At 40.6% G+C, this 12,918-nt stretch overlaps 1 protein-coding gene across 5 annotated transcripts in view; it reads right to left on the bottom strand.

Annotated features, from left to right (window-relative positions):
• LOC140199015 (uncharacterized) overlaps positions 1-12,918 on the bottom strand; it is a 309,841-nt gene that overhangs the window by 111,072 nt on the left and 185,851 nt on the right. For 4 of the 5 annotated variants that reach the window (XM_072260397.1, XM_072260427.1, XM_072260407.1 and 1 more), the window contains 3 exons: positions 12,425-12,556; positions 7,489-7,620; positions 193-300 (listed from right to left, as the gene is read on the bottom strand). In XM_072260397.1, coding sequence (XP_072116498.1) covers positions 193-300; positions 7,489-7,620; positions 12,425-12,556 — 372 coding nt within the window. The remainder of the gene's footprint in view (positions 1-192; positions 301-7,488; positions 7,621-12,424; positions 12,557-12,918) is intronic. The other variant, XM_072260417.1, reaches the window with a different exon arrangement.

The following is a 12,918-nucleotide window of genomic DNA, read 5'->3' as shown; positions in this document are numbered from 1 at the left end:
GACAAAAATCAAGACAGGAAAAAGATTCAAGGAGAAGCAGTTCAAGGTTGCGATAGACTGTTGGAGAGGGAGAAATGAAGAATCTAACTTGATCCAAGGTAGAAAGGTGAGAAACATCCAAGTAAGCCGTATACAAAGTTCTATCATAAGCCATCAAATGTTGAGTATATTTCAACTTTTTCCTATTTATACCTCTGGTTTTAAGAGTAGAATCAAGAAGTTCTTCTTCCTGAGAAGCTATTTCCTCAATGGAAAGTTGAACTGATTCTTGGTTTCCCTTTTCTTCAAATGTTGGTTCTTCTACAAGATGTTGAGGGGGAAGAAATATGCTTCATTAAAACTTCGGTCACAGTATTATTATTTAAGTGAGACAGCTTATTTATGTAAAATTGATCTTCACCTCAGAGTGAGATACTTTTATAATACAGCCCTAGCATTTTATTTTTTTAACTCAACACAGATGTAGGACACCAAGGTGAGGAAGACACAATGAACTGTGTAGAAGCAACACTTCACAACATGCTGGAGGAACTCAGCAGGTCGAGCTGCATCCATGGAAAAGATCAGTCAACATTTCAGGCCGGAACCCTTCATCAGGACTGAAGAGGGAAGGGGCAGAGGCCCTATAAAGAAGGTGGGGGGAGGGTGGGAAGGAGAAGGCTGGTAGGTTCCAGGTGAAAAACCAGTAAGGGGAAAGATAAGGGGTGGGAGAAGGGAAGCAGGGAGGTGATAGGCAGGAAAGGTGAAGAAGGAATAGGGGAAAACACAGGAGACAGAACCATGAGGGAGGTGATACGCAGCTGGGGGAGGGGGCAGAGTGTAATAGGGATAGGGGAAGGGAGGGGGAGGGAATTACCATAAGTTGGAGCATTCTATGTTCATACCAAGGGGCTGGAGAACTGTAGAAAATGCTAGCTCAGTCACATCTTAGAAAGTATGAATCAGACTGTGCTGATCATTTGCACAGAACTGTCAACTTGCCACAACAGCTGATCAGTATAGACCCAACATCTGTATCTATGCATTACAACAGACAAACTAGGACTGTGCCAGATGTCAGATATAAGACATAAGACAACTGACTTCTTGTTCTGTTGTTGGATTCACTTCCAAGTCCGGGGAGCTCAATTGTGGTGAGCCAAAGAATAATAGTCTTTAGACCGGTACAAGGTTAACATATACAGAGTGACCTCATTAATTTGAACGGTATCATCACCCTTTTCTGAAGTAGTAATTTCAGGTAGTTGTTTCTGAATGCATTTTAAGTAAAATTTTCCAATTTTTAAATTATTTTTTTTTAAGTGTTTCACCTATTTTTAAGCACGCACAATTGACATACCAGAGCCATTTAAAAATGTTAAAAAAGCCTTTTGCAGCATAATCTATCAAGAGGTCATTAGTATGATCCAGAAATAGAGCCGGATCCACCATGAGAGGCTTAGGTGCCACTTGGTATATATCATTCTGCTTCATGAGACAATCACAGCACTGAAATCTCAAGCTCAATTTAACTTGCAAGGTCACAAAAGGCTAGTGTTGCCATGGGAATTATGTGGTAAGGTTAGCAGGAGGGGTTGGATCAAGCAATTCCAACCCAACATAAAGGTCTTGGAGGGAGTACTGTACAGATTTCCTATTAGAAGGCTGGAAAAGCAAAGATAATTTGCCTTAGAATAGAGAAAGTCATGGACAGCTACAATAATGAAACTCCAAATAATATGAGATCTACACCAATCAGACAGCAGAAAGTGTTCACATTTATTATTACTGACATATAGTATGTCATACACTTTGTTGTTTTGTGGTAGCAGTACATTGCAAAAGATAAAAAAATTACTGTAAGTTAAAATGAACAAATGAATAGGTAGATAGTGCAAAAGAGGAGTAGGGAGATGGTGTTCATGGACTTTCAGAAATCTGATTGTGAGAGGGGCATTCCTGGATAGTGAGGATCCTTAGTGATGGATGCCACCTTCTTTAAGACACCATCCTTTAAAGATGTGCCTACGATGGAGCCGGCTGAGTCTACAACTCTCTGCAGCCTCTTTCAATCTTCTGCATTAGAGCCACCATACCAGGCAGTGATGCAAAAAGTTGGAATGCTCTCCATCATATATCTGCAGAAATATGCTAGAGTCTTTAGTGGCATATCAGATCTCCTTAAACTCTTAATGGAGTATAACTGTTGGCGTGCCTTTTTCATGATTGCATCAGTGTTAGATCGAAAATAGATACAGCTAGATGTAGATGCCCAGGAACTCGAAGCTGTTCACCATTTTTGTTGCTGACCCTCAAAGTAGACTGGTGTGTGTTCTCCTGACTTCCTCTTCCTGGTCCGCAATCAATTCCTTAGCCTTGCTGACGTTGAGGAAGAAGCTGCTGTTGTGACACCACTCAACCAGCTGATCTCTCTCCAGAATGCGCCCTTGTCGCCATTTGAAATTCTGCCAACAGTAGTGTCATCTGCAAACCTATAGATGACATTTGAGCAATTTGAAAAAAGTACAAGAACGAGTAGCATCTAGGGTAATGAAACATCATTATTGCTGTATTGCTTTTGCAGAGAATCAGGACAAACTCAGAATGGTCAAATTATTCCATTCAGTGCTGTTGCCATTATTATGCATCTATTTGTTTATCATTAGCTGGGAATAGCAGAAGAACATGCAAAGATGTTGGAATGGCTTAGCACTTCTTTCATCACTCATACAGGGATTCTGTGTTCATTGTGAATGGACCCAAAGTTCATGATAACATGCTGAATTATGCTCTTGCAATTTAAATAGTTGGAGCCAGAGATCTCAGGTGTTGCTCATCCAAGATGCTATGAACATATCCCTGATTCTTTTCCTTGATCTGCTTGGTAATCTCCACCATGACAAGGCTTGGAATAGAGTGTCTATTTTGGCAGTCTAGTATCAGGTACATGAATGTAGCAGTCAACAGAAATGAACCAGCACCTCAATACTGGGGCTGTAGCCTGGGAGAGGCACTGCATTGATACACCTGTTCAAAGTAAATGGGAAGCAGAGATAACTGCTGCCTAGTTGACCATGAGTTTTATGACAGGCCAAAGGTCTTGACCTTCAAATATCTGTTCCTCAACTGAACAAGGCTGCAATGATACACTGAAAGCGATGGGGAATCTCATCATCGATATTTGCCTTTCCCCAAAGTTGGCTCCCAAGACAGAATCATACTCTCATATGGCACAGAAATTTCTCCCAAATTCTACTACTGCACTTAAATACACACTAGGGGCAATTTATAATATTCAATTAACTCACCAATTCACCATACTTTGGTATGTGTGAAGAACTGGAACACCTAGAAGAAACACAGACAGTGACAAGGAAGAAGGTGCAAACTCCATACAGTCAACACTGGGAATGGGATCAAACATGGGCTTGGAGCTGTGAGGTGTCAACTTTTCCAGTTGCATTACTGTGTCACCAATACGGGAAATGGTCAATGCTTCCTGAGGCCTCACAGCTAGATAAAGTAGGTTGATAAAGAACCTATGCCTTACAGACATTGAATAAAAGACCCATCCTCTTATATTTCAGTAAATGATTTGGCAAAATGTGGGAGCTCAGCTTCAAACAGAAGCACTATTTGCATAGTGCAGGTCAACAAGATACAGCTGTGTCGAACATGTCCCTACCTTAGAATGACCTAGGCTTTACCCATAGCCCTCTATTTTTCCAAGCTCCATGTAGCTATCCAGGAGTCCCTTAAAAGACCCTATCATTTCCGCCTCTGCCGCCGGCAGCCCATTCCACGCACTCACCACTCTCTACGTAAAAAACTCACCCGTAACATCTCCTCTGTACCTACTTCCAAGCACCTTAAAACTATGCCCTCTCACACTAGCCAATTCAGCCCTAGGGAAAAGCCTCTGACTATCCATACAATCAATGCCTCTCTCATCATCTTGTACACCTCTATCAGGTCACCTCTCATCCTCTGTCGCTCCAAGGAGAAAAGGCCAAGTTCACTCAACCTATTCTCATAAGGCATGCTCCCCAATCCAGGCAACATCCTTGTAAATCTCCTCTGCACTCTTTCTATGGTTTCCATGTCCGATACATTTTGATACAATGTGTATCCTTGGACATTAAGTGCCCATCTATAATCTTCTTTCAGCCATGATTCAGTGATGCCTACCTCATCATTATTGCCAATCTGTAATTGTGCTACAAGTTCATCAACTTTATTCCATATGCTGTGCGCATTCAAATATAAAACCTTTAGTCCTGTACTCACACTTTTCAACTTTGTCCACCTTTTACACTGGAATTCATCCTACTGATTGCAATTTTGCCCTATCATCAGCCTCTCCTTGCTAGGACTCTCACCACATTTTGCCCCTGTAAACCAACTACCTCATCTTCAGCACGATTACTCCAGTTCCCATCCCCTTGCCAAATTAATTTAGATCCATCTGACCAACTCTAGCAAACCCGCCCACAAGGATACTGGTTCCCCCCTCGGGTTCAGCTGTAATTCATCCCTTTTGTACAGGTCATGCCTCCCCCAGAAGAGATCCTAATGATCCATAAATCTGAACCCCTGCCCCCTGCCCTAGTTCCTCACCCACACATTCCTACTCTTACTCTCAAAGGCACAAGGCACAGGCAACAATTTAGAGATTACTACCCTGGAGTTTCTCAGCTTTCTACCTAACTCTCTAAAATCTCTCTTCAGGACCTCCTCACCTTGTCTATCTATGTCACTGGTGCCAATCGGTACCAAGACTTCTGGCTGCGCACCCTCACCCTTGAGAATGTCATGAACCAGATCTGAAACATCTTTGATCCTAGCACCATGGAAGCAGCATACCATCTGGGTGTCTATTGCATCCAAAGAACTTTGTCTCTGTCCCACTGACTAAATGATTTCCTATCAACACTGCAACTCAGTGCCAGAGACCTAGTCATTGTGGCTTCCCCCGGTAGGTCGTTCCCCTCCATGACACTGAAGTTGTCTACTTATTATTGAGAGGAATGATCACAGGTGTACTCCGCACTGGCTGTGCATTTTCCCTCCTTCTCCTAGCAGTCTCCCAGTTACCTGAATCCTTCAACCTCATGGTAACTACCTCCCTGTAAGCTCCTGTCTATCACCTCCATGATCATTCTCCCATTCGAGTTGAAGGTCATTTAGCTGCAGTTCCAGCTCTTTAATACAGTATATTCTCTCAGGAGCTGCAACTTGGTGCACTGGTGCAAATGTGTTTATCTGGGAAACTTCCCACATCTCACACACAGTACAAAACACTGCCCCGGAGCCATTCTCACTAAATGACTGTAACCTCAACAGATAAAGAATAAAGAAATAAGAACAGAGTGAGAGAGTAATTTACAAGATACTTTACCTCACCCAATCCTGATGAGACAAAAGACTGGTACTCTCCAAAACAATGGCCACTCCAAGAATGGCTGCTCCATTTGCATTTGAGTTACTTTTATTGATCCTTTCTAATGAATCGCTCTTGCTGATTGGTCGCTTCTCAACTCAAAGTAACTGCTGAGAAACTCTGCCTTTAAAGATCTTGATTGCCATCTTGGTTAAAAAGTAGCCCTTTTTACACACCCCTGATGTGGACTGTCCAACTCAAAAAAATCATGAACATACACTCAGTGAATATATATTATTACAAACTAAGGGATTCAAGGGAAATGTCCATAATGCAGGAAAATGGCACTGAACAAGAAGATCTGGCACAGCCTTGATAAACCATAGGCAGCATGGTGGCATAGCAGTTAGCACAATTGCTTTACAATGCCACTAATTGATGTTGGATTCCCACTACTGTCCTTATGGAGTTTGCAAGTTCTCCCATGACCATACACGTTTCCTTTAGGTGCTCCAGTTTCCTCCCACATCCCAAAGACATACTGTTAGGATTAGTAAGTTGTGGACATGCTATATTGACATTGGAAACATGGTTAGACTCATGGGCCATCCCAACATAACCTCAGATTGTTTCGGTTGTTGATGCAAAATGACACATTTCACTGTAAGTTTCGATGTACATGTGGCAAATAAAGATAATCTCTTGAAAAATCTCTGAATTGCAGAGCAGGTTCATAAGGCCAAATGGGCCTTGCTCCTGTTTCTTCGACTTGCCGTTAACCAGCTAATCTTCAATCTGCGCTAACATGCAAGTTCCAGCAGTATTGTATTTGGCAATACTGTCTGATGAAGCAACTTATAAATGCGTTCTGGAATTAGTTGATTTACAAATGCAGTAAAATCAATCAATTCCTCCACATTGATGACATGTCAGTTCAAATTCCAATTAATTTTGTGTGTCAGTCATATCTGACTAACGTTCTAAAAGAACTCTATATTTTGAGCTTGGATATAAAGGCAAATATTTGCTTTGCTTTCTGAGCAAAGTTGTTACCACTGCTTCTTCAATGGCCTGTCCCACTTAAAATAGTGTATAGCAAATATTATGTAATTTTCAGAAGTGCAGGTTATCTCTGACTACCCAATTAGTCAAAGTAAATTTATTATCAAGTATGTATGCAGTATATTACCGTATACTACTGAGATTCATTTTCTTATGAACATTCACAGTACAAAGAAACAGAACTGTATCAATGAAAAAAAAGAGAAACAACCAACGTGTAAAAGGCTGCAAACAGTGCAATATAAATAAATAATAAACAACATGGAGAACACGAGTTGTAGATTTCTTGAAAGTGGGCCCATTGGTTGTAGGATCAGTTCAGTGTTGAGTTAAGTGAAGTTATCTATGCTGGTTCAGAAGTCTGATGGTTAAAGGGTAATGACTGTTCCCGAACCTCGTGGAGCGGCACTTAAGGCTCCAGCAATTCCTTCCCGATGGCAGCATTGAGTAGAGATCATGGCACGGATATGGGGATCCTGATGATGGATGCTGCTTTCATGTGGCATTGTTTCTAATAGTTGTGCTTAATGATGAGGAAGGCTTTTTCTGTGATAGACGAGGCTATATTGCTACTTTTTGTAGGCTCTTCTGTTCTTGGCCATTGGTGGTTCCATACCAGGCCATGATGCAACCAGACAGGATACTCTCCACTATGCATCAATAGAAGTTTGTCAAAGTTTTAGATGACATGCCGAATCTGTGCAAACTTCCAAGAAAGTAGAGGTCCTGTCATGCCTTTTTTGTAATAGCACCTACATACATGCTGGTCCCAGGGCAGATCCTCTGATATGATAATGCTAAGGAATATAAAGCTACTGTCCTTGATCAACGCTGCCTCATGAACCTCCATTTCCTCCTCCTGTAGTCAATATTCTGCTCTTTGGTTTTGCTGACACTGAGTGAGAGTTTCTGTGGCACCATTCAGTCAGATTTTCAATCTTCTTCCTATAGGTCTATATTAGAATTGACTGAAAACCACTATCGATATTTGAAAATAATCTTCGGCTTTATGCAGGTAGGAACCAAGGCAATTCAAGATGAATCTACATTCTTGTCACAATACATACCTGTAACCTCAGTCGGAGAGTTTGGAAGTATTAGCTCCGCACAAGATGTTGCTGAGCCTTTAATTTCGTGTGCAGGAGACTGCATAGGTTCAAAGTTCAATAACTCCTCTGCACCATGTTCTTCTATAGTACCTGTAAGATTCAGCAAAAATTTACTACACACACCAGAAAGACACACTTAGCAACTCTATTTTCTCAGACACAAGTGGTCTTCAAATAATCTCAATTTGGGCTGTGCCTTTGGTTTCATACTGCATAACAATATCAGGATTTTAAACTGATTGGAGTAAAACACATCAAAAATGCTGGCGAACGCAGCAGGCCAGGCAGCATCTATAGGAAGAGGTACAGTCGACGTTTTGGGCCGAGACCCTTCGTCAGGACTAACTGAAAGAAGAGATAGTAAGAGATTTGAAAGTGGGAGGGGGAGGGGGAGATCCAAAATGATAGAAGACAGGAGGGGGAGGGATGGAGCCAAGAGCTGGAAAGTTGATTGGCAAAAGGGATACGAGGCTGGAGAAGGGAGAGGATCATGGGATGGGAGGCCTAGCGAGAAAGAAAGGGGGAGGAGGGGGGAAAACCAGAGGATGGCAAGGGGTTATAGTGAGAGGGACAGGGAGAAAAGATAGAAAAAAGGAGAAAAGAAAAAATATATATTAATAATAAATAAGGCAGGCATAGCTAGGACCCATACGGGTGCCCATGGCTACACCTTTAGTTTGGTGGAAGTGGGAGGAGCCAAAGGAGAAATTATTAAGTGTAAGGACTAATTCTGCTAGACGGAGGAGAGTGGTGGTAGAAGGGAACTGGTTAGGCCTGGAATCCAAAAAGAAGCGGAGAGTGGGGAATGGAGGTATATAGGGACTGGACATCCATGATGAAAATAAAGCGGTGGGGGCCAGGGAACTTAAAATCATTGAAATAATTCAGAGTGTGAAAAGTGTCATGGACATAGGTGGGAAGGGATTGAACAAGGGGGGATAAAACAGTGTCGAGGTTTGCAGAAATGAGTTCGGTGGGGCAGGAGCAAGCTGAGACAATGGGTCTATCTGAACAGGCAGGTTTGTGGATCTTGGGTAGGAGGTAGAAACAGGAAGTGCAGAGTGTGGAAACTATAAAGGTTGGTAGCAGTGGATGGGAGATCCCCTGAGCTGATAAAGTTGGTGATGGTGTTGGAGACAATGGCCTGGTGCTTCTTAGTGGGGTCATGATCAAAGGGTGAATAAGAGGAGGTATCCGCGAGTTGTCGCTGTGCCTCAGCAAGGTAGAGGGCAGTATGCTGTGCCTTGCCAAGGTAGAGGTCAGTATATCTTTAAACTGATTGGCTTAAGTTTAAATATTAATGAATTTCTGGCATTAACATCAAGCAGAATCACTACATGCTTTACTGATGCTTTTTCAATTTTCCATTAAGATTCTCATTGTTTTCTGTAACCAGCTAATATGCACACAGTTATTGCAAACGTTTCATTGTCCCCATTCTTCTGCACTTCAAATCAGCCTTAATCATCCATCTCCTCAAAACTTTCACATTTTATCTGTCTTCTCTTGCAGATATCTTCAATCACCAACTTTGCTTTGATCTTAAAATCCATCCCCCTCCCTGTGTGGAGTCTGTATGTTCTTCTGTGACTGCCTCAATTTTCTCCACGTGCTCTGCTTTCTTCCCATATTCCAATGATATGCAAGTTAATAAGTTAATTGGCCTCTACTGGGTCTTCATAAAAACACACATCATATTCTGCTCTGAAAGAGTCTGAATCCTGTAAACTGGACATACCATTTCACCTTGCTTGAAGTCTGATCTTCTTCAGGAGGATCATTTACTTAATTCCAACTTGAGAGCACTGCCAGCACTATACCTGCCCCAAGCTAATTTTTACTGAAACGTTCATGCATAATTAACATTTTGTTATTATGTTAATAACTTAACTCTAATCTTCTGCACCATCACCACTTTCCTATACCGTTTCCATTTCCTTTCACTCTCATAAGGCCCAAAATATCTCCTCTCTTGAATAAACTCAAACTTTGAGCCTCTAATACCCTCTAGATAGAATGTCTAAAAATTCCTTGTCCTCTGGGTGAAGTATTTTTTTTCTCAACTCCTTCCTGAATTGGTTACCCTTTTATTTTAAAATTTTGAGCCTGTTCAGAAAACCCCATCAGGGAAAATGACATCATTGCACCTATGCTGTTAGCAAGATCAGCTTTCCTTTAAAAAGAACAAGAGAATATGGGATCAGTTTGCATAATCAAGTCAGCATAGCTGCTTAATTAGTCATCGTAGCACAATCTACCAAGAATCAATCTGGCAAACCTTCATTTTATACAGTTAATGTATCCTTTATTAGATGGGAAATCACACCTGTGTATAATGTTTCAAGTGTAGTCTCACCAGGCCCCTCTTTCACTACAATAAAAAATATTTGCTTCTGCAATCAAATCCACTTCCAATAAAGGACAACAGAGACTTACTTTCAGAATAGCTTTCTGCAACTTCAGTTCTGACATCAATTCTCACCAATTAAGCCACAACTCTGCACCTTTATTTATTCTGTTGAAGTGGATGACATCATGATTTTCCACATTGTACTCTAAATGCCACATCCTCACCCACTTCTTTATCTTGTCTATATCTCTTTTATGTCTCTCTGCATCCTCCTCACAATGCTCACCGTCACCCTGGTTTGTATTATTGGTAAACTTGACTACATTATTCTTGGTTCCCTGGAAGGTGAGAAATCAAGATTTTGAATATTAGTCAAAGGATATGGGGTGAGTGCAGGAAAGTGGCAGTGATATAGATGAGCATGATCTTAATAAACAATTAGGCAGGCATGCTCATCTCCTTACTACATTCATCCAAATCCTCAACTCGTGACATTCCCTCCACTGTAATTGCTAAACTCTGTCCCATTCTCACACCTAAAGCATGTATTCGTCTTCCATCCCACTAGACCATACATTACACTGAAACTTCCATCATCTTCAAAGAGCAAATGGCACTACAATTTGACATGGTAAATCATATGCAAAGTACTCTGAAGGTTTATCAGAAATGTTATCAGGCATTTTAAATTAAAGCCTTTTTTTTAAACTGAACATCACCAAGACGCAAATACTGCAATTGAGGGAATAGATTCCCATTGTGTATAGGTCATACACACCCAACATTCTGTATCCTTTATAAACTGCTATTTGCATCCTCAATTGCACCAAATCCCATTCTTCATCATCCTGTGCTCAGTCACCTACACCAGCTCCTGAATAAGAAATAATTCAACTTCGAAATTCTGAGTGATTTTACCTTTCTCAGTGTTACCATTAGTCCTATAACCCCAGTTATTATGGTCCTCCAACTTGGGACTCCAGCATAACCTGATTTTATTAACTTCACCAGACTGGCAGTGAAGTCCTAAAACACTGAAATTATAGTTCAAGGTTTGTACATTTCTATCTCACCTTCTTCCTTTAAATTGTTCCTTAGGGTTTGCCTTTTCATTCAAGATTAGATCATCTGCTTTAATATTTATCATGTGGTTTTTAACTAAATCACGAATGATAATGAAATGGAAACAGAAAATGCTGAAAAGATTCAGGCAACATCTGTAGATAGAGAAACAGAATTACTTTACTAGCCTATTGCACTATAGGATGAAAAGGAGACCCAAAGTACACTTAAGGAATAACCTATTCCCTGTTTTGGTACAATGAAGCCTCATAGACCACCTAATTACACAACTTCAGATAACTCACTGTCTCTTCTGCACGAGAACTGCCCATTTCTAATACAAGTCATTCATCTGTAACACTGACTCAGTCATTGTTTCTGTATTACTATAGCCTTACCTGCACAGCACATACCATAACCCTATCTTTTGCAACACATTGTGTGTTGCTTTGGATTTCCAGCATCTGCAGATTTTCTCATGTTTATGATTTACTACTCTACTGGGTAGTCTCTTTCAGGGATGTCTACCCTGAAGTAGTTTAAATCTTCCCTTTGACTAGAGTTCAGTGAAACCCTCTGTCACTGTGACCCCTCAATGCCAGCTAGCCTCTTTCTCCTTGCCCAACTTTAAATTCAGGCATCTCCTCCCTTCCCTCTTGGTCCTGAAGTAGGGTCTCAACCCAAAACGTCAACTGTTTACTCCTCTCCATAGATACTGCCTGACCTGTTGAGTTCCTTCAGAATTTTGTGCATGTTGCTTTGGATTTCCAGCATCTATAGATTTTCTCATGTTTACAATTTACATTATGCTTTTGTTGGTTTCATCATATAACTGCCTCCATTACTCTATCTGACCAGAGGATCTCTGCAACTTATCCCCATTGCAACTGTGACTTCGCCCATCAGTTACTTCCTTCGTCCTAGCCATCCTTCTCCCATCTTCTCTCACTTAAAACTAATGTCTTTTTCCTCTTTCCCAATTCAAATGAAGACTGTTTTGACCAGAAACTTTCTACAGATGTCCTCTGCTAGTGTGTGTTTCCAGGATGGTCTATTTTTATTTCAGATTTCCAGCATCTGCAGTTTTCATTTTCATTTGATAATGCCTTAGGATATATATATGATGGTGAATGCTCTGCAAAAATTCAAGTTTTTGTCTTAGAAAAAGTTGGTATTTTTAAAAAAGACAGCTCTTTCTTCCCTTTCTTCAGCTCACAACAGAAAATACATAGGAGGTCTTAATGAAGGGGTCTAGGACAGGTGAGGGGGAAAACGAGGACTGCAGAGTAACAAACTGCAAGAGAACCAGAGAATTATTTAATATATTTACATTTCAGGAGCTCAGTCAATTGAGGAATGTGACGTTACAAGGCAGTGAGAAAGAAATAGTTGAAATAGTTTCTTTCATATTTTTCTTCTCAAGCATCCACTACCAGCCAAATAAAAAAATCTATGATCTTAAAATTTGAGATGCATCCTTACCAGAAAGTCTGAAGGGAGATTCTGTGCTCATCTGTGCTGACTGTGACATCAAATTCATTGCCACCTCCTCTTCGTCATGACATTTATTACCAAAATGCAACAGCTCGTCACCAACTGGAACATTGGGCATTTCTATAAAAGTATACAAGAGTTCAAAGTTTACAAATATCCTGATTTTCAAAACCATTGTTAGTAAAATAATTAATAATAAATTTCAACTATTTCTCCCACCAGAAGAGTCATGATGTTGCTCTATGATCTGTTAGCAATTTCATTGCAGTAATGGCCTAATTGAGTTTACCTGGCAAACTTTCCAAAGTTGAGTAGTTCACTGATTAGCAAGCTCACATATTAAAAATGACAAGAAACAAGTTAACAGTGCTTGTCAACTTAGAACAAAAATAAAAATTGGGAAAAGACAATGATTTTAAAAGAATCCACAAGATAGAGGTATCACAGCCAAAATGAGCAGTTAGCATTTCTTCCTAATTGGC

The sequence above is a fragment of the Mobula birostris genome, chromosome 1 (genome assembly GCF_030028105.1).
Source record: "Mobula birostris isolate sMobBir1 chromosome 1, sMobBir1.hap1, whole genome shotgun sequence".
Classification (NCBI taxonomy): domain Eukaryota; kingdom Metazoa; phylum Chordata; class Chondrichthyes; order Myliobatiformes; family Myliobatidae; genus Mobula; species Mobula birostris.
This window is presented reverse-complemented; position numbering and strand designations above follow the sequence as displayed.